General features: G+C 41.1%; 1 protein-coding gene across 1 annotated transcript in view; it reads right to left on the bottom strand.

The window, feature by feature from the left end:
• RSU1 (Ras suppressor protein 1) overlaps nucleotides 1-23,193 on the bottom strand; it is a 317,910-nt gene that overhangs the window by 119,972 nt on the left and 174,745 nt on the right. Inside the window, exon 8 of the mRNA XM_053713985.1 lies at nucleotides 12,007-12,139. Within this exon, the coding sequence (XP_053569960.1) occupies nucleotides 12,007-12,139 (133 nt within the window). The remainder of the gene's footprint in view (nucleotides 1-12,006; nucleotides 12,140-23,193) is intronic.

The raw sequence follows: 23,193 nt of genomic DNA, 5'->3' as shown, positions 1-23,193 counted from the left end.
ATGTTACTGTTCTCTTCAAACAGCACTTTGCTCCAGATGCACTGTGTGTGTTTAGGAAAACATACACAATGCAGCCAGAGTAAAGCTCTGTTTGAAGAAAACTGTCTAATGTGGAGCAGCGCTGCAAAGTGAAAGTGCTAACAGTTCCAGCATGTGTCCCATTCTCTCTGCAGACATGCTGCATTTCCTGTGATGACATCTCAGATCACAGCATGTTCTGCCTTGGGGAGAATGTCATACAAAAAAAAAAGTTTTCCAATTCACTTCTATTTTCGAATTTGCTTTGTTTTCTTGGTATGCTTTGTTGAGGAGTAAATCTGGGAAGGCTGATATCAGGTTAGGAGTGTGCACGTGTCTTTAGCATTCTATGGCAGCAGTGTTTGCAACTATATATAACAAAATTATTGCAAAGACTGCTGCCAGGTGGCTAAAAGACACATATTGGTATGTTTGAAAAAGGCTGCAGGTGACAGCCGAAACGCGTTCATATTGCATTCTGAATATATTTTGGATCTACAACTTAATCCGGACATACACCACTGTGTCCTAGAAGTGAAAAAGGAAATTTTTGCTTACCTGATAAATTTATTTCTTTTACAATATGAACAGTCCACGGATTTCATCCTTATTTGTGGGATATCGCCTCCTGGTCAGCAGGAAGTGGCAAAGAGCTCCACAGCAGAGCTGCATATATAGCCCCTCCCCCCCTCCAGTCATTCGACCGAAGTTAGGAAGAGAAAGGAAAGGCCAAGGAGCAGAGGTGACTGAAGTTTAACAAAAATAAAAAAAAACTGTCCTTTGAAAAATAACAGGGTGGGCCGTGGACTCGTCATATCGTAAAAGAAATAAATTTATCAGGTAAGCATAAATTTCCTTTTCTTTTACAAGATATGACAAGTCCACGGATTTCATCCTTACTTGTGGGATACAATACCAAAGCTATAGGACACGGATGAAAAGGGAGGGACAAGACATGAACCTAAACGGAAGGCACCACTGCTTGAAGAACCTTTCTCCCAAAAACAGCCTCAGAAGAAGCAAAAGTATCAAATTTGTAAAATTTGGAAAAAGTATGAAGAGACGACCAAGTTGCACCCTTGCAAATCTGTTGAACAGAAGCATAATTTTTAAAAGCCCATGAAGAAGTCACAGCCCTAGTAGAATGAGCCATAATTCTTTCAGGAGGTTGCTGTCCAGCAGTCTCGTATGCCAAACGGATGATACTCTTCAGCCAAAAAGAAAGAGAGGTAGCCGTAGCTTTCTGACCCTACGTTTCCCCGTAAAAACCACAAACAAAGAAGATGTTTGACGAAAATCCTTAGTCACCTGCAAATAAAATTTTAATGCACAAACTACATCCAAGTTATGTAGCAGACGCTCCTTCTTAGAAGAAGGGTTAGGACATAATGAAGGAACAACAATTTCCTGATTAATATTCTTGTTAGAAACAACCTTAGGAAGAAAACCAGGTTTGGTACGTAACACCACCTTATCAGCATGGAAAATAAGATAAGGTGGATCACATTGTAAAGTCGAAAGCTCAGAAACTCTGCGAGCAGAAAAAATAGCAACCAAAAGTAAAACTTTCCAAGATAATAACTTAATATCTATGGAATGAATGGGTTCAAACGGAACCCCTTGAAGAACTTTAGATCAATTGCTTGGAGTTTGAATTTAGTTCATAAATACAGGCCTGATTCAAGTCAGAGCCTGACAAAAAGATTCAACATCTGGAACATCTGCCAGACGTTTGTGTAACAAAATGGACAAAGCAGAAATCTGTCCCTTTAAGGAACTTGCTGACAACCCTTTCTCCAATCCTCCTTGGAGAAAAGATAAAATCCTGGGAATCCTCACTCTACTCCATGAGTAGCCCTTGGATTTGCACCAATAAAGATATTTACGCCATATCTTATGGTAAATCTTTCTAGTAACAGGCTTACGTGCCTGGATTAAGGTATCAATGACCGAATCAGAGAACCCTCGCTTAGATAAAATCAAGCGTTCAATCTCCAAGCAGTCAGATGCAGAGAAACCAGATTCGGATGAAGGCAGGGTCCCTGAATGAGAAGGTCCTGCCTCAATGGAAGCTTCCACGGCGGCAGAGAGGACATGTCCACAAGATCGGCATACCAAGTCCTGCAAGGCCACGCAGGAGCGATGAGAATCACTGATGCCCTTTCCTGTTTGAGCTGAGCAATCACCCGGGAAAGGAGAGCGAACGGCGGGAACACATAAGCTAGGTTGAACGACCAAGGCACTGCCAAGGCATCTATCAGTTGAGCCTAAGGATCCCTGGACCTGGATCTGTACCTTGGAAGCTTGGCATTCTGTCGAGATGCCATCAGATCCAATTCCGGTCTGCCCCACCTGAGAATCAGGGTAGCAAAAACCTGAAACGTCTGTCTGCTCAAAAAATCCGCTACTCAGTTGTCGACTCCTGGGATGTAAATTGCTGACAGATAACAAGAGTGAGCCCCCGCCCACCGAATTATCTTGGATACTTCTGTCATCGCCAAGGAGCTCCTTGTTCCTCCCTGATGATTGATGTAAGCCATAGTCGTGATGTTGTCCGACTGAAATCGGATGAATTTGGCCGAGGCTAATTGAGGCCAAGCTTGAAGCACATTGAATATTGCTCTCAATTCCAGAATATTTATGGGAAGAAGAGACTCCGCTCGAGTCCACACTCCCTGAGCCTTCAGGGAACTCCAGACTGCCCCCCATCCTAGTAGACTGGCATCTGATGTCACTATCACCCATGTGGGTCTGCTGAAGCACATCCCTTGGGACAGATGATCTGGCGACAACCACCAAAGAAGAGAGTCTCTTGTCTCCTGATCCAGATCTATCTGAGGAGACAAATTTGCATAATCTCCATTCCACTGTCTGAGCATGCTCAGTTGTAGAGGTCTGAGATGAAAATGCGCAAACGGAATGATGTCCATTGCTGCCACCATCAATCCAATTACCTCCATACACTGAGCCACTGATGGCCGAGGAGTGGACTGAAGAGTTCGGCATGTCTCCAGAATCTTTAACATTCTGACTTCTGTCAAAAAAAATTTCATGGATACTGAATCTATTTAGAGTTCCCAGGAAAGGAACCTTTGTCTGTGGAATTAGTGAACTCTTTTCTAGATTCACCTTCCACCCATGAGTCCTTAGAAAGGACAGAACCATGTCGGTATGGGAGTTTGTCAGTTGAAAAGAGGACGCCTGGCTTAGAATATCATCTAGATAAGGCCCCACTGCAATGCCCCGCAATCTGAGAACCGCTAGTAAAGACCCTAGACTTTTGTGAAAATTCTTGGTGCCGTGGCCAACCCGAAAGGAAGAGCCACAAACTGAAAATGTTTGTCCAGGAAGGCAAACCTTAGAAACTTGTAATTATCTCTGTGGATAGGAATGTGAAGATATGCATCTTTTAAATCCACGGTAGTCATATATTGACCCTCCTGGATCAATGGAAGAATTGTCCGAATCGTTTAAATCTTGAAGGATGGGACTCTGAGAAACTTGTTTAGACTCTTGAGATCTAAAATGGGTCTGAACGTTCCCTCTTTTTTGGGAACCACGAAAAGATTTGAGTAAAACCCCTGTCCCTGTTCCTGTATTGGAACGGGACAAATTACTCCCATGGTAAAGAGGTCTTTTACACAACGTAAGAACGCCTCTCTTTTTATCTGGTCTACAGACAATCGTGAAAGAAAAAAACTTCCCCTCGGAAGGGAATTTTTGAACTCTAGTTGGTACCTCTTGGACACGATTTCTAGTGTCCAGGGATCCTGAACATCTCTTATCCAAGCCTGGACAAAGAGAGAAAGTCTGCCCCCTACTAGGCCTGGTCCCGGACTGGGGGCCGTCCCTTCATGCTGTCTTGGGAGCAGCAGCAGGCTTCTTGGGTTGTTTATTCTTGTTCTAAGCCTGATTGGGTCTCCAGACGGGCTTGGACTGTGCAAAGATCCCTACCTGTTTAGAGGAATTTCAAAAGGAACGAAAATTACTCTGTCTCCTTTGTTTGGACGTCTTGTCCTGAGGGAGGAGATGACCCTTACCTCCCGTAATGTCAGAGAAAATCTCTTTCAATTCAGGCCCAAATAAAGTCTTTCCTTTGAAAGGGATAGTTAATAGCTTAGATTTAGAGGATACATCCGCAGACCAAGATTTCAACCATAATGCTCTGTGTGCTACAATGGCCAAACCTGCATTCTTAGCCGCCAACTTGGCAATCTGAAAGGCGACGTCCACAACAAAGGAATTGGCTAGCTTAAGGGCCTTGATTCTATCCAATTTTTCCTCCAAAGAAGTCTTAGTCTTAAGAGACTCTTCTAGGGCATCAAACCAAAAGGCAGCCACAGTTGTAACAGGTGCAATGCAGGCCGTTGGTTGCAATAGAAACCCTTGATTAACAAACAGCTTCTTTAGAAGACCCTCCAACTTTTTATTCATAGGGTCCTTGAAAGCACAACTGTCCTCAATAGGAATAGTCGTACGCTTAGCTAGAGTAGAAATAGCTCCCTCCACCTTAGGAATCGTTTGCCAAACATCCCTAACGGTGTCAGGTAAAGGGTACATTTTCTTAAATATAGGGGAAGGAGAAAAAGGTATACCTGGCCTTTCCCATTCCTTGTTAATAATTTCCGAAATTCTTTTAGGAATCGGAAAAAACATCAGCGTAAGTAGGAACCTCCAAATATCTGTCCATCTTACACAATTTCTCTGGAGGGACTACAACAGAGTCACAGTCGTCCAAAGTTAACAAAACCTCCCGCAATAACAGGCGAAGGTGTTCAAGCTTAAATCTGAAGGACATCACGTCCGAATCTGCCTTGGGTAATGCACTACCTGAGTCAGACAATTCTCCTTCTGATAAAACCACCCTACCCTCCCCTTCAGAGTCCTGGGATGGAAGATCGGAGATCGCCATCAAGGAATCAGAAGTCGTCTGGACTACCTGGGTCTCTATTCTACTACGTTTACCCTGTAGTACTGGCAACTTAGATAACACCTCTGTAAGGGTTGAGGATATAACAGTAGCCATATGCTGCAGAGTGAATGATGCAGACACGGATGAAGAACATGACGTCGTCTGTGTGGGCGTTATGGGCTGAGACACTTGGGATTGAACTTTATCCTGAACCTCATCATTCTGAGTACAATGATTATTATCATCAAATACGAAAATTTGTTCTTTACACTGTAAATGTCCTAGTTATACATGTGGGAGGATGGACGTCTTCAGCCCCCGCTTGGGCTTGGATCAAGACTTCAGCCGGAGGATGGACGTCTTCAGCCCCCGCATGGGCTTGGATCAAGAGCCTGGACCGATCGGTGATACCCGGTGTGGTGAAGATAAGGTAGGAAGATCTTCAGGGGCTTAGTGTTAGGTTTATTTAAGGGGGGTTTGGGTTAGATTAGGGGTATGTGGGTGGTGGGATGTAATGTTGTGGGGGGGTATTGTATGTTTTTTTTTCCCAGGCAAAAGAGCTGAATTCTTTGGGGCATGCCCCACAAAAGGCCCTTTTAAGGGCTGGTAAGGTAAAAGAGCTTTTCTATTTTTATTTTAGAATAGGGTAGGGAATTTTTTTTATTTTGGGGGGCTTTGTTATTTTATTAGGGGGCTTAGAGTAGGTGTAATTAGCTTAAAATTGTTGTAATATTTTTCTAATGTTTGTAAATATTTTTTTATTTTTTGTAACTTAGTTAGTTTATTTATTTGTATTTATTTGCAGGTATTGTATTTAATTAATTTATTGATAGTGTAGTGTTAGGTTTAATTGTAACTTAGGTTAGGATTTATTTTACAGGTAATTTTGTAATTATTTTAACTAGGTAACTATTAAATAGTTATTAACTATTTAATAGCTATTGTACCTGGTTAAAATAAATAAAAGGTTGGCTGTAAAATAAATATTAATCCTAAAATAGCTACAATATAATTATAATTTATATTGTAGCTATATTAGGATTTATTTTACAGGTAAGTATTTAGCTTTAAATAGGAATAATTTATTTAATAAGAGTTAATTTATTTTGTTATATTTAAATTATATTTAACTTAGGGGGTGTTAGGGTTAGACTTAGCTTTAGGGGTTAATACATTTATTAGAGTAGCGGTGAGGTCCGGTCGGCAGATTAGGGGTTAATAATTGTAGGTAGGTGGAGGCGAAGTTGGGGGCGGCAGATTAGGGGTTAATAAATATAATATAGGGGTCGGCGGTGTTAGGGGCAGCAGATTAGGGGTACATAGGGATAACGTAGGTTGCGGCGGTGTACGGAGCGGCAGATTAGGGGTTAAAAAAAATATGCAGGGGTCAGCGATAGAGGGGCGGCAGATTAGGGGTTAATAAGTGTAAGGTTAGGGGTGTTTAGACTCGGGGTACATGTTAGAGTGTTAGGTGCAGACTTAGAAAGTGTTTCCCCATAGGAAACAATGGGGCTGTGTTAGGAGCTGAACGCTGATTTTTTGCAGGTGTTAGGTTTTTTTTCAGCTCAAACTGCCCCATTGTTTCCTATGGGGGAATCGTGCACGAGCACGTTTGTGAAGCTGGCCGCGTCCGTAAGCACCGCTGGTATTGAGAGTTACAGTGGCGGTAAATTATGCTATACGCTCCCTTTTTGGAGCCTAATGCAGCCCTTCTGTGAACTCTAAATACCTGCGTTGTTTAAAAGGTGCGGGGAAAAAAAAGCCAGCGTCAGCTACGCGGGTCGTTACGACAAAACTCTAAATCTAGCCGACTGTTATTCAGATTGGCAGTCTAAACTTAAAGAGTGCTTAATATACAATTAGCGGTTAATTCCTTGTCCATTTCTTCAAAAACATTATTAGTTTTCATGTCGATTAAAATACATTGTTGTTATTTTTCCCCCACATATCAAAGGAATATAAGTGTATCAGAATTATACCAAAATATATCTTCTTGCTACATTTAAAAGATAATGTTAATACTATTTTGCAACAGTAACCACAATTAGGATACACAGAGATTGGTTTTAGAGAGTCAAATAGTATTAACTGTTTTAGATACCTAATTTTATTTATTACTAATTTATCTTTTTATCGTTTGGAATATACGGATCGTTTTTTTGCTATATAATTTTTTGCTTTTAAATTATATCAAGTTTATAATTAATAGATTTTAATTGTTTTTCCAACATGTTAATTTATTTCTTCTTTTCTGTATGATATCCCGTATATACAGTATGTTTTTTTAGTTAACTAGTAAAGTTGTTCTTTTACATAAAACTTGGATTGCTTGTCCTAATCACTATTAATTACTAATCATAACATTAATGTTCAGACCCCAATTAAATTCATAGCATTTACTTACATGATTAAACACATAAGTAAAATGCTGATCTATTTATACGGTTCTGGAATTTAATATTTTATACTATTTATGTGAGAAAAAGATGTAAATGAAATATTTTTACATATATAAATTAGGCCAATTTAGACTGAGCAACACCTCAGGCGCATTCGAATACCCCGTTTTTCACAAGATATTTATCCATACACAGTATTGAGGTTTTTCTGTGTTTCTTTTGAGTGTTTTTGGCCTCACACAATAGCAACACTTACTGGGTACTTAGTTATATTCTCTCCTTTGAGAGAATATATTTGAATTGGCTAAAAGACATATGCACGCTCCTGAACTCACCCTGGATAACTCTTTAAAGGATTACTTTCTGTTATAATTTTTAAGCCAAACAACTAACATATTAAAGTTAATAAACATTAATTAAAACCTACTGACCTATATTTTCTCTAAAACGAAGTTTCATAACGTTATAAAAGTTATATCTTTTATTCCCCTATGATGTCACGTTATCCTGCCCACTATTTTCAGCACTGTGTGTTCAAAATACTTAAACCAATGAAATTGTGTTTAAAGCGCCATTTTGAAACCTAGGTATTGTAAACGGATTGGTACAGAGCAAAGGATACCCACGGAGTGGGTTTGGAAAACAATTAAATTTGCAGACAAGATTTCTGATATACGGTAGAGATATGTTAATGAAATGCTATTGATAAAAAGCGTATTTGGGGTAGTTAGTTAGTAACAGGCATAGAAAATATTTACTTACAGTGGCCCTTTAACAAAGGATACCAAAAGAACTAAGCAAATTTCATAATTGAAGAAAATTGAATTTTTTTTTTTTAAATTTCATGCTCTTTCCAATCTATTTAAAAGGCACATGAAACACAATTATTTAAAAAAAGTTTCCAATTTACCTCTATTATCACATTTTCTTTGTTCCTTGTTGAAGAGATACCTAGGTAGATAGAGTGCACATACCTGAACCACTACATGACAGGAAAACAAAATGTATGCTTAACTGATAAATGTATTTATTTCTTGACACAGTGAGTCCACGGATCATCATCAATTACTGTTGGAAATATTACTCCTGGCCAGCAGGAGGAGGCAAAGAGCACCACAGCAAAGCTGTTTTTAAAGGCACACTGAACCCAAATTTTTTTCTTTCGTGATTCAGATAGAGCATGAAATTTTAAGCAACTTTCTAATTTACTCCTATTATCAATTTTTCTTCATTCTCTTGGTATCTTTATTTGAAATGCAAGCATTTAAGTTTAAATGCCAGACCATTTTTGGTGAACAACCTCGGTTGTTCTTGCTGATTGGTTAATACATTCATCCACCAATAAAAAAAAGTGCTGTCCAGAGTCTGAACCAAAAAAACACACAAAAAAGCTTAGATGCCTTCTTTTTCAAATAAAGATAGCAAAAGAACAAAGAAATTGATAATAGGAGTAAAATTAGAAAGATGCTTAAAATTACATGCTCTATCTGAATCACAAAAGAAAAAAATGTGGGTTCAGTGCCCCTTTAAGAATCACTTCCCTACCCACAATCCCCAAGTCATTCGACCAAAGGCAAAGGAGAGAAAGGAAGCAACACAAGACGCAGAGGTGCCTGAGGTTTATATAACAAAAACTGTCTTAAAAAAAAGACGGGCCGTGGACTCACCGTGTCAAGAAATAAATAAATTTATCAGTTAAGCATAAATTTTTGTTTTCTTTCTAATGACATGTTGAGTCCACGGATCATCATCAATTACTGTTGGGAATCAATACCCAAGCTAGAGGACACAGATGATTAGGGAGGGACAAGACAGGAACCTAAACAGAAGGCACCAGTGATTGAAGAACCTTTCTCCAAAGGAAGCCTCAGCCGAGGCAAAAGTATCAAACTTATAGAATTTTGAAAAAGTATGCAAAGATGACCATGCAAATCTGCTCCACAGAAGCTTCATTCTTAAAAGCCCAGGAAGAAGAGACAGCCCTTATGGAAAGGTTGCTGACCAGCAGTCTCCTAGGCCAAACAAATTATACTCTTTAACCAGAGTGAAAGAGAAGTAGCCCTAGCTTTCTGACCCTTGCGTTTTCCAGAGAAACAGACAAACAAAGCAGAAGACTGGTGAAAATCCTTAATCGCCTGTAAGTAGAACTTCAATGCACGCACCACATCTAGGTTGTGCAGCAAACGCTCCTTATGAGAAGAAGGATTAGGACACAAGGAAGAAACAACGATTTCCTGATTAATATTCCTATCCGAAACAACCTTAGGAAGGAAACCTAAATTAGTATGTAGGACCACCTTATCATAATGAAAGATAAGGTAAGATAAGCCTGTCCTACTCTATGCTCTAAGTCTAGTGCTTCTATCTTCACTCAAATGTCATGTACATTATACAGAACCTCTAGGACTTGTATGAATCTGTTCTATCTAAGCAAATCTATGTAAACCTGTACATTACTAATAAATAATGAGCTAAAGAAAAAATAACCAGTCAGGGATACTTCCAAAAAGTATTAACCCCTAGTCTCTTAAAGTCACAATAAGTGCCTGCGTCCTGCCTAAGATATCCTGCCTTAGGATATACATGTCCCATGATGATGCAGTATAATTTCAGAAGCGCATGTCTCCCGAGCATAGAAGATCAAGCATTTAACTGTATCTAGCCATCCGGCAGGACGACAGCATACCCGGCTTGAGAGGATGCCACTCCTCACAGAGACCTGTTAAACAAAGAAAAACTAGAGTAAACCTACTCAAGCTTTCTATACCCAGGCAGCAACATGTTAGGAAAACTCAGCCAGGCCCACCTCACAAGTTCCTAACTGCTTTAAAGCCACCACTGCCCTACTGAAGAGACTGACGTGGAGTACAGCTAGACCCAGACTGCGATGGAAGATCAGAGCAAGCCTGCTCTGACTTCAAAACAAAAAAATCTTGATAGAAGAATCTTTATCAGACAACTAATTACTTCACCTCCTCCTTGCACTAGAGGCAAAGAGAATGACTGGGGGATTGTGGGTAGGGAAGTGATACTTAACAACTTTGCTGGGGTGCTCTTTGCCTCCTCCTGCTGGCCAGGAGTGACATTCCCAACAGTAATTGATGATGATCCGCTGACTCACTGTGTCATTAGAAAGAAATAGTGCTTCTAGTGCTCTTGCTAATGGTATAATATTGTTGCAAAACTTCTGCCAAATAGTGCTGCAGACCTGCACGTGCACTCTCCTGAGCTTACATCCCTTCTTTTCAACAAAGGATAACAAGAAAACTTGAAAAGTTAAATAAATTGGAAAGTTGTTTAAAATCGTATGCTCTATCTAAATCATGATGAAAATATTGGGGTTTTATGTCCCTTTAAGTTTAATTTAGACTTTACTTTCTCTTTAATGTTATTTTTAATGTAGAATAATAGTAAATGGATAAAGGTTTACTGAATTCTGGGAGTACTAAAAGATGAGTACACCCACACACAGAATATAGGAAATGTGTGCCTCTGTTCTGCATATTAGTAACATGCACCTTAAATGTGGTTTTCTATACATTATACATAATGAAAAATGCACAGCTCCAAAACAAATATATAATGATTTTTTTTAAAATCTTATTCTGCTTTATTCTGGCCAATCTATAAGTATGATATATTCAATAATATAGATTGTGAGTGCATCTTTCCTTATTATGTCACACTTGATTCCAGATTACATGAGCAACTCTCACGCTAATTTTTGTCCCATATCAGTACAGGGGTATTGGTAAGAAATTACATTGACTGACAATGATCAGAAACAAACGTAAGAATAGCCTCAATTAGACTTGGTAAAGTTATACTGATTAAAAAAGAAATCTAATGATTTTCAAATTGATTCTGCGCTTTGTAAAGAAACAGGAGATAAACAACCTTGTTCTGATACGTCTCACAAAGAGGCAATGTTACTTTGTTTGCTGTATGCATGATAAATAGGGTGAAGGTTTGCATAAAAGTTGTATTCCCTTTACAATAGTAAAATACCATTGTACTATATTTGCTGAATTGACATATTGATCAGGGATTTAGCATTGGTTGTTGTTTTCTAATGAATCATACTAGATTATACCTAGTAGCATTAGTGTTTAAATAAATAAGCTACTGGTGATTACTGTAGATGTTTAATGACAATGATGTATGCAGTAGCAATGAGCAGAACCTTATAGCTGAATATTTAAACAGATAAACATATATTATTTAAAAAGAGAAAGCTCACCAACTTATTATACAAAATCTATTTTTAAATTGGCGGTATCTTTCGTTCATTAGTCCACAGGCACCGCTGTACAGTATACCTTGTACTAACGTTTTATTAACTAGAGAAATAAAACATTACTGAGAGGTCTGAGAAGTGTTCCTGAATATTTATTAAATTATGAAACACAAGCGCATACACACGTGAGCGATTTCTCGCACACACAAATACACATGCACACATACACACAAATACACACACAAATACATACACACACAAATACATACACACACAAATACATACACATACACAAATACACACACAAACATATACATACACACAAATACACACACTACAATAAATGGGTGGTTATTAATGCCAAAATCTGCTTTACATTCATACATTGGAGAAGCTTAAAAAATAAAATATCTCCTAATGAATAAAAAGACATTACTTACTATTTGTAAGTTTCCGAACGAATGTATTCAAAAACATGGGAGATACCCAGCTGGAACTGGTCAGCAATTGGTGTGACCCAAGGGTTGTTCTCTGCCTTAAAAACTTGCTTTTGGCCAGTAAGATCCAAATTACCTGTACAAGAAAACAACAAAATATTAGAAAAGATTAAGCACAATGTCATTTCTATGTAAAACTCTAGATGCTTTGTCCAAGCAATTCTCACTCCTTATCCTACACCCTGTAAACCCTTTTATAACTTTCATGGGACTCATTGCTGCTAACACATTCAATCCCAAAACAAACAAAACTGTGTTCCAATGATGTCCAATTAGGTCCTATGCGCACCCCTCCATTTCTGCAGTTCAGAATGCTCATCTACTCTCTAAATCTTAAACCCAGCTGCAATGAAGTTTAAATTTAACATATAAAGCATTCTATTTAGAAGAGATAGGGTATATGTGAAGGAGTGCCTCACAAGGGGCTATAGTACGTCAAAGAGACTAGCTGAATAAAATTAAAAGCAGGCAGTTTACTTAAATGATGGCTAGATAGGCAAAGGACCTAGTATGTGTTAACTACTTAACAGCTAAATAAAAGGACAAATGATGCCACACAGTATAGAGTTCAAACGATATAGAGGTTACCTATATATATCTACTCAATGCGACTAAATGTCAGCACCCAAGATGTATATTGGCTACCGTGTAGCTGTTGCAAATAAAAATCCTTGACACAATGGTAGTATTAAAATTATATATATTATACAACAAATATTACTATAAAAATCACAGAAAAAGGCTAATGTAGATCAAATCGTTTTAACAAAATGCAGTGATAGCAAGTTGAAGCGATATGTTTTATACAGCTTTGTAAATATTGATATTACAAGTACTGTAAAAGTACTAGTATGGAGTATATTTATACAACTTTATTAAAAATGATGCTGCAAGAAATATGAAAAGAATTAGTATGGAATATATTCCAATATGGATAGTTAAAAGGTTTTGCGCAATACCGGTATAACACATAAAAACAGTGAATTGAGCTAGATCCTTACAGCGGTTATGCTATACATTGTAACATTTAGCATGAGAAAAAAACATAATTTATGCTTACTTGATAAATTTATTTCTCTTGTAGTGTATCCAGTCCACGGATCATCCATTACTTGTGGGATATTCTCCTTCCCAACAGGAAGTTGCAAGAGGATCACCCACAGCAGAGCTGCTATATAGCTCCTCCCCTCACTACCATATCCAGTCATTCGACCGAAACAAGCCGAGAAAGGAGAAACCATAGGGTGCAGTGGTGACTGTAGTTTAATTAAAATTTAGACCTGCCTTAAAAGGACAGGGCGGGCCGTGGACTGGATACACTACAAGAGAAATAAATTTATCAGGTAAGCATAAATTATGTTTTCTCTTGTTAAATGTATCCAGTCCACGGATCATCCATTACTTGTGGGATACCAATACCAAAGCTAAAGTACACGGATGATGGGAGGGACAAGGCAGGAACTTAAACGTAAGGAACCACTGCCTGTAGAACCTTTCTCCCAAAAACAGCCTCCGAAGAAGCAAAAGTATCAAATTTGTAAAATTTTGAAAAGGTATGAAGCGAAGACCAAGTCGCAGCCTTGCAAATCTGTTCAACAGAAGCCTCATTTTTAAAGGCTCAGGTGGAAGCCACAGCTCTAGTAGAATGAGCTGTAATCCTTTCAGGGGGCTCCTGTCCAGCAGACTCATAGGCTAAATGGATTATACTCCGAAGCCAAAAAGAAAGAGAGGTTGCCGAGGCCTTTTGACCTCTCCGCTGTCCAGAGTAAACAACAAACAGGTTAGATGTTTGACGAAAATCTTTAGTAGCTTGTAAGTAAAACTTCAAGGCACGAACTACGTCTAGATTATGCAAAAGACGTTCCTTCTTTGAAGAAGGATTAGGACACAATGATGGAACAACAATCTCTTGATTGATATTCTTGTTAGAAACCACCTTGGGTAAAAACCCAGGTTTTGTACGCAGAACTACTTTATCTGAATGAAAGATCAGATAAGGAGAATCACAATGTAAGGCAGATAACTCAGAGACTCTTCGAGCCGAGGAAATAGCCATCGGAAATAGAACTTTCCATGATAAAAGTTTGAGATCAATAGAATGAAGGGGTTCAAACGGAACCCCTTGAAGAACTTTAAGAACCAAGTTTAAGCTCCATGGAGGAGCAACAGGTTTAAACACAGGCTTAATTCTAACTAAAGCCTGACAAAATGCCTGAACGCCTGGAACTTCTGCCAGACGCTTGTGTAAAAGAATAGACAGATCAGAAATATGTCCCTTTAAAGAACTAGCTGATAATCCTTTGTCCAAACCCTCTTGGAGGAAGGACAATATCCTAGGAATCCTAACCCTTCTCCATGAGTAATTCTTGGATTCACACCAATGAAGATATTTTCGCCATATCTTGTGGTAGATTTTCCTGGTAACAGGCTTTTGTGCCTGTATTAAGGTATCAATGACTGACTCGGAGAAGCCACGCTTTGATAGGATCAAGCGTTCAATCTACATGCAGTCAGTCTCATAGAAATTAGATTCGGATGATTGAAAGGGCTTTGAATTAGAAGGTCTTGTCTCAGATGCAGAGTCCATGGTGGAAAGGATGACATGTCCACCAGATCTGCATACCAGGTCCTGCGTGGCCACGCAGGCGCTATCAGAATCACAGATGCTCTCTCCTGTCTGATTTTGGCAATCAGTCGGGGGAGCAGAGGAAATGGTGGAAACACATAAGCCAGGTTGAAGAATCAAGGAGCTGCTAGAACATCTATCAGCGTCGCTTCTGGGTCCCTGGACCTGGATCCGTAACAAGGAAGCTTGGCGTTCTGGCGAGACGCCATGAGATCCAGTTCTGGTTTGCCCCAACGATGGACCAATTGAGCAAACACCTCTGGATGGAGCTCTCACTCCCCCGGATGAAAAGTCTGACGACTTAGAAAATCCGCCTCCCAGTTCTCTACGCCCGGGATATGGATCGCTGATAGGTGGCAAGAGTGAGTCTCTGCCCAGCGAATTATCTTGGAGACTTCTGACATCGCTAGGGAACTACTGGTTCCACCTTGATGGTTGATGTAAGCCACAGTCGTGATGTTGTCCGACTGAAATCTGATGAACCTCAGTGTTGCTAACTGAGGCCAAGCTAGAAGAGCATTGAATATCGCTCTTAACTCCAGAATATTTATTGGGAGGAGTTTCTCCTCCTGAGTCCATGAACCCTAAGCCTTCAGGGAGTTCCAGACTGCACCCCAACCTAGAAGGCTGGCATCTGTTGTTACAATCGTCCAATCTGACCTGCGAAAGGTCATACCCTTGGACAGGTGGACCCGAGATAACCACCAGAGAAGAGAATCTCTGGTTTCCTGATCCAGATTTAGTAGAGGGGACAAATCTGTGTAATCCCCATTCCACTGACTGAGCATGCATAATTGCAGCGGTCTGAGATGCAGGCGCGCAAATGGCACTATGTCCAACGCCGCTGCCATTAAGCCGATTACTTCCATGCACTGAGCCATCGCAGGGCGCGGAATGGAGTGAAGAACACGGCAAGCATTTAGAAGTTTTGATAACCTGGACTCCGTCAGGTAAATTTTCATTTCTACAGAATCTATAAGAGTCCCTAGGAAGGAAACTCTTGTGAGAGGAGATAGAGAACTCTTTTCTTCGTTCACTTTCCACCCATGCGACCTCAGAAATGCCAGAACTATCTCTGTATGAGACTTGGCAATTTGAAAGCTTGACGCCCGTATCAGGATGTTGTCTAGATAAGGAGCCACCGCTACGCCTCGCGGTCTTAGAACCGCAAGAAGTGAGCCCAGAACCTTTGTAAAAATTCTCGGGGCTGTAGCCAACCCGAAGGGAAGAGCTACAAATTGGTAATGCCTGTCTAGAAAGGCAAACCTTAGGAATCGATGATGATTCTTGTGAATCTGAATGTGAAGGTAGACATCCTTTAAGTCTACTGTGTTCATGTACTGACCCTCTTGGATCATGGGTAAGATGGTCCGAATAGTTTCCATCTTGAAAGATGGAACTCTGAGGAATTTGTTTAAGATCTTTAGATCCAAAATTGGTCTGAAGGTTCCCTCTTTTTTGGGAACCACAAACAGATTTGAATAAAAACCCTGTCCTTGTTCCGTCTGCGGAACTGGATGTATCACTCCCATTACTAGAAGGTCTTGTACGCAGCGTAGGAATGCCTCTTTCTTTATCTGGTTTGCAGATAATCTTGAAAGGTGAAATCTCCCTTGTGGAGGAGAAGCTTTGAAGTGCAGAAGATATCCCTGAGATATGATCTCCAACGCCCAAGGATCCTGAACATCTTTTGCCCACGCCTGGGCGATGAGAGAAAGTCTGCCCCCTACTAGATCCGTTGCCGGATTGGGGGCCATTCCTTCATGCTGTCTTGGAGGCAGCAGCAGGCTTTCTGGCCTGCTTGCCCTTGTTCCAGGACTGGTTAGGTTTCCAGGCCTGCTTGGATTGAGCAAAAGTTCCTTCTTGTTTTGAAGCAGAGGAAGTTGATGCTGCACCTGCCTTGAAATTTCGAAAGGCACGAAAATTAGACTGTTTGGCCCTTGATTTGGCCCTGTCCTGAGGAAGGGTACCTCCAGTAATGTCAGCAATAATTTCCTTCAAACCAGGCCCGAATAAGGTCTGCCCCTTGAAAGGAATATTGAGTAATTTAGACTTTGAAGTCACGTCAGCTGACCAGGATTTAAGCCATAGCGCCCTACGCGCCTGGATGGCGAATCCAGAATTCTTAGCCGTTAGTTTAGTCAAATGAACAATGGCATCAGAAACAAAAACAGAATTTATGCTTACCTGACAAATTACTTTCTCCAACGGTGTGTCCGGTCCACGGCGTCATCCTTACTTGTGGGAATATCTCTTCCCCAACAGGAAATGGCAAAGAGTCCCAGCAAAGCTGGCCATATAGTCCCTCCTAGGCTCCGCCCACCCCAGTCATTCGACCGACGGACAGGAGGAAAAAATAGGAGAAACCATAGGGTGTCGTGGTGACTGTAGTTAGAGAAAATAATTCATCGGACCTGATTAAAAAACCAGGGCGGGCCGTGGACCGGACACACCGTTGGAGAAAGTAATTTATCAGGTAAGCATAAATTCTGTTTTCTCCAACATTGGTGTGTCCGGTCCACGGCGTCATCCTTACTTGTGGGAACCAATACCAAAGCTTTAGGACACGGATGAAGGGAGGGAGCAAATCAGGTTACCTAAACGGAAGGCACCACGGCTTGCAAAACCTCTCTCCCAAAAATAGCCTCCGAAGAAGCAAAAGTATCAAATTTGTAAAATTTGGCAAAAGTGTGCAGTGAAGACCAAGTCGCTGCCTTACATATCTGATCAACAGAAGCCTCGTTCTTGAAGGCCCATGTGGAAGCTACAGCCCTAGTGGAGTGAGCTGTGATTCTTTCAGGAGGCTGCCGTCCGGCAGTCTCATAAGCCAATCGGATGATGCTTTTAAGCCAAAAGGAAAGAGAGGTAGAAGTTGCTTTTTGACCTCTCCTTTTACCAGAATAGACGACAAACAGAGAAGAAGTTTGTCTGAACTCTTTTGTAGCTTCTAAGTAGAATTTTAGAGCACGGACTACATCTAAATTGTGTAGCAAACGTTCCTTCTTTGAAACTGGATTCGGACACAAAGAAGGTACAGCTATCTCCTGATTAATATTTTTGTTGGAAACAACCTTTGGTAGAAAACCAGGCTTAGTACGCAAAACAACCTTATCTGAATGGAACACCAGATAGGGTGGAGTACATTGTAGAGCAGATAACTCAGAAACTCTTCTAGCAGAAGAAATAGCAACCAAAAACAAAACTTTCCAAGATAACTTAATATCTATGGAATGTAAAGGTTCAAATGGAACCCCTTGAAGAACTGAAAGAACTAGATTTAAACTCCAGGGAGGAGTCAAAGGTCTGTAAACAGGCTTGATCCTAACCAAAGCCTGAACAAATGCTTGAACATCTGGCACAACTGCCAGTCGTTTGTGTAGTAGGACAGATAAAGCAGAAATCTGTCCCTTTAGAGAACTCGCAGATAATCCTTTATCCAAACCTTCTTGTAGAAAGGAAAGAATCCTAGGAATCTTTATCTTATTCCATGGGAATCCCTTGGATTCACACCAGCAGATATATCTTTTCCATATTTTATGGTAAATCTTTCTAGTTACCGGTTTTCTGGCTTGAACCAGAGTATCTATCACGGAATCTGAAAACCCACGCTTTGATAGAATCAAGCGTTCCATCTCCAAGCCGTCAGCTGGAGGGAGACCAGATTTGGATGTTCGAATGGACCCTGAACAAGAAGGTCCTGTCTCAAAGGTAGCTTCCATGGTGGAACCGATGACATATTCACCAGGTCTGCATACCAAGTCCTGCGCGGCCACGTAGGAGCTATCAAGATCACCGAGGCCCTCTCCTGCTTGATCCTGGCTATCAGCCTGGGAATGAGAGGAAAACGGTGGAAACACATAAGCTAGGTTGAAGGTCCAAGGCGCTACTAATGCATCCACTAGAGTCGCCTTGGGATCCCTGGATCTGGACCCGTAGCAAGGAACCTTGAAGTTCTGACGAGACGCCATCAGATCCATGTCTGGAATGCCCCATAATTGAATCAACTGGACAAATATCTCCGGGTGGAGTTCCCACTCCCCCAGATGGAATGTCTGACAACTCAGATAATCCGCCTCCCAGTTTTCCACTCCTGGGATGTGGATCGCAGATAGGTGGCAGGAGTGATCCTCCGCCCATTTTATGATTTTGGTCACTTCTCTCATCGCCAGGGAACTCCTTGTTCCCCCCTGATGGTTGATGTAAGCAACAGTCGTCATGTTGTCTGATTGGAATCTTATGAATCTGGCCTTTGCTAGCTGAGGCCAAGCCCTGAGAGCATTGAAAATCGCTCTTAGTTCCAGAATGTTTATCTATGTTAGAGACTCTTCCCGAGACCACAGTCCCTGAGCTTTCAGGGATTCCCAGACCGCGCCCCAGCCCACTAGGCTGGCGTCTGTCATGACGATGACCCACTCTGGACTGCGGAAGCTCATTCCCTGGGATAGGTGATCCTGGGTTAGCCACCAACGGAGTGAGTCTCTGGTCTTCTGATCTACTTGAATCACTGGAGACAAGTCTGTATAGTCCCCATTCCACTGTTTCAGCATGCACAGTTGTAATGGTCTTAGATAAATTCGCGCAAAAGGAACTATGTCCATTGCTGCAACCATCAATCCTACTACTTCCATGCACTGAGCTACGGAAGGACGAGGAATAGAATGAAGAGCTTGACAAGCGTTTAGAAGTTTTGACTTTCTGACTTCTGTCAAGAAAATCCTCATTTCTAAGGAATCTATTATTGTTCCCAAGAAGGGAACTCTTGTCGACGGAGACAGGGAACTTTTTTCTATGTTCACCTTCCATCCGTGAGATCTGAGAAAGGCCAGAACGATGTTTGAGTGAGCCTTTGCCTTTGAAAGAGACAACGCTTGTACTAGAATGTCGTCCAAGTACGGTACTACTGCAATGCCCCTTGGTCTTAGAACCGCTAGAAGGGATCCGAGTACCTTTGTGAAAATCCTTGGAGCAGTGGCTAACCCGAATGGGAGGGCCACAAACTGGTAATGTTTGTCCAGAAAGGCGAACCATAGGAACTGATAATGTTCTTTGTGGATAGGGATATGTAGATACGCATCCTTTAGATCCACGGTAGTCATAAATTGACCTTCCTGAATTGTGGGTAGAATCGTTCGAATGGTTTCCATCTTGAACGATGGTACTCTGAGAAATTTGTTTAGGATCTTTAAATCCAGGATTGGTCTGAAAGTTCCCTCTTTTTTGGGAACTACAAACAGATTTGAGTAAAATCCCATTCCTTGTTCCGCCGTTGGAACTGGGTGTATCACTCCCATCTTTAACAGGTCTTCTACACAATGTAAGAATGCCCGTCTCTTTATATGGTTTGAGGATAAGTGAGACATGTGGAACCTTCCCCTTGGGGGTAGTTCCTTGAATTCCAGAAGATAACCCTGAGAAACTATTTCTAGCGTCCAGGGATCCTGAACACCTCTTGCCCAAGCCTGAGCAAAGAGAGAGAGTCTGCCCCCCACTAGATCCGGTCCCAGATCGGGGGCTACTCCTTCATGCTGTTTTGTTAGCAGCGGCAGGCTTCTTGGCCTGCTTACCCTTGTTCCAGCCTTGCATCGGTTTCCAGGCTGGTTTGGTCTGTGAGGTATTACCCTCTTGCTTAGAGGATGCAGAATTAGAGCCTGGTCCGTTCCTGAAATTACGAAAGGAACGAAAATTAGACTTATTCTTGGCTTTGAAAGGCCTATCTTGTGGGAGGGCGTGGCCCTTTCCCCCAGTGATGTCTGAGATAATCTCTTTCAATTCTGGCCCAAAGAGAGTTTTACCCTTGAAGGGGATATTAAGCAATTTTGTCTTGGATGATACATCCGCTGACCAAGACTTTAGCCAAAGCGCTCTGCGCGCCACAATTGCAAACCCTGAATTTTTCGCCGCTAATCTAGCTATTTGCAAAACGGCATCTAAAATAAAAGAGTTAGCCAACTTAAGTGCGTGAACTCTGTCCATAACCTCCTCATATGGAGTTTCTCTACTGAGCGACTTTTCTAGTTCCTCGAACCAGAACCACGCTGCGGTAGTGACAGGAACAATGCACGAAATGGGTTGAAGAAGGTAACCTTGCTGTATAAAAATCTTTTTAAGCAAACCCTCCAATTTTTTATCCATAGGATCTTTGAAAGCACAATTATACTCGATAGGAATAGTAGTGCGCTTGTTTAGAGTAGAAACTGCCCCCTCGACCTTAGGGACTGTCTGCCATAAGTCCTTTCTGGGGTCGACCATAGGAAATAATTTCTTAAATATAGGAGGGGGAACAAAAGGTATGCCGGGCTTCTCCCATTCCTTATTCACTATGTCCGCCACCCGCTTGGGTATAGGAAAAGCGTCGGGGTGCACCGGAACCTCTAGGAACTTGTCCATCTTGCATAATTTTTCTGGAATGACCAGGTTGTCACAATCATCCAGAGTAGATAACACCTCCTTAAGCAGTGCACGGAGATGTTCTAATTTAAATTTAAATGTCACAACATCAGGTTCAGCCTGTTGGGAAATTTTTCCTGAATCTGAAATTTCCCCATCTGACAAAACCTCCCTCATGGCCCCTTCAGATTGGTGTGAGGGTATGACAGAACAATTATCATCAGCGCCCTCCTGCTCTTCAGTGTTTAAAACAGAGCAATCGCGCTTTCTCTGATATGCAGGCATTTTGGATAAAATATTTGCTATGGAGTTATCCATTACAGCCGTCAATTGTTGCATGGTAATAAGCATTGGCGCGCTAGAAGTACTAGGGGCCTCCTGCATGGGCAAAACTGGTGTAGACACAGAAGGAGATGATGTAGAACCATGTCTACTCCCTTCATCTGATGAATCATCTTGGGCAACTTCATTATCTGTGACAGTACTGTCCTTACTTTGTTTGGACGCTTTAGCACAATTATCACATAATTTAGAAGGGGGAGACACATCGACTTTCATACATATAGAACATAGCTTATCTGAAGGCACAGACATGTTAAACAGGCTTAAACTTGTCAGTAAAACACAAAAAACGTTTTAAAACAAAACCGCTACTGTCTCTTTAAATTTTAAACAGAGCACACTTTATTACTGAATATGTGAAAAAATATGAAGGAATTGTTCAAAATTTACCAAAATTTCACCACAGTGTCTTAAAGCATTAAAAGTTTTGCACACCAATTTTCAGAGCTTTAACCCTTAAAATAATGAAACCGGAGACGGTTACAGTTTTAACCCCTCTACAGTCCCAGCTACAGCCTTTGCTGCGACTCTACCAAGCCCAGAGGGGAATACGATACCAAATGACGCCTTCTAGGAACTTTTCCAACTATTCTCAGGTCCTCACACATGCATCTGCATGTCTTGCTCTAAAAAACAACTGCGCAGTAATGGCGCGAAAATGAGGCTCAGCCTACAACTGGGAAGGCCCTTCCTGACTGGAAAAGGTGTCTAACATAGTGCCTGACGTTAAAAAACGTTCCCCAAGTTTATAAATGTGAAATGCCAGCATAAACATGTATAAAATGCCCAAATAAAGCAATCGATTTTGCCCATAAAAGTGTCTACCAGTTTTATAGCCCATATTAAGCCCTTTATTCTGCTTGAGACTAAGAAAATGGCTTACCGGTCCCCATGAGGGGAAATGACAGCCTTCCAGCATTACATAGTCTTGTTAGAAATATGGCTAGTCATACCTTAAGCAGAAAAGTCTGCTAACTGTTTCCCCCAACTGAAGTTACTTCATCTCAACAGTCCTATGTGGAAACAGCAAAGGATTTTAGTTACTGTCTGCTAAAATCATCTTCCTCTCACAAACAGAATTCTTCATCTCTTTCTGTTTCAGAGTAAATAGTACATACCAGCACTATTTTAAAATAACAAACTCTTGATAGTAGAATAAAAAACTACAACTAAACACCACATACTCTTAACCATCTTCGTGGAGATGTTGCCTGTGCAACGGCAAAGAGAATGACTTGGGTGGGCGGAGCCTAGGAGGGACTATATGGCCAGCTTTGCTGGGACTCTTTGCCATTTCCTGTTGGGGAAAAGATATTCCCACAAGTAAGGATGACGCCGTGGACCGGACACACCAATGTTGGAGAAAGAGTTAGCTAGCTTAAGTGTTCTAAGCTTGTCAATGATTTCAGTCAATGGAGCTGTATGGATGGCCTCTTCCAGGGCCTCAAACCAGAACGCCGCCGCAGCAGTGACAGGCGCAATACATGCAAGGGGCTGTAAAATAAAACCTTGTTGAACAAACATTTTCTTAAGGTAACCCTCTAATTTTTTATCCATTGGATCTGAAAAAGCACAACTGTCCTCAACCGGAATAGTGGTACGCTTTGCTAAAATAGAAACTGCTCCCTCCACCTTAGGGACTGTCTGCCATAAGTCCCGTTTAGTGGCGTCTATTGGAAACATTTTTCTAACTATAGGAGGGGGGGGAAACGGCACACCGGGTCTATCCCACTCCTTACTAATAATTTCTGTAAACCTTTTAGGTATTGGAAAAA

The sequence above is a fragment of the Bombina bombina genome, chromosome 5, assembly GCF_027579735.1.
Source record: "Bombina bombina isolate aBomBom1 chromosome 5, aBomBom1.pri, whole genome shotgun sequence".
Taxonomy (NCBI): Eukaryota; Metazoa; Chordata; class Amphibia; order Anura; family Bombinatoridae; genus Bombina; species Bombina bombina.
Note: the sequence above shows the minus strand (reverse complement) of the source record. Positions and strands in the feature narration are given on the sequence as shown.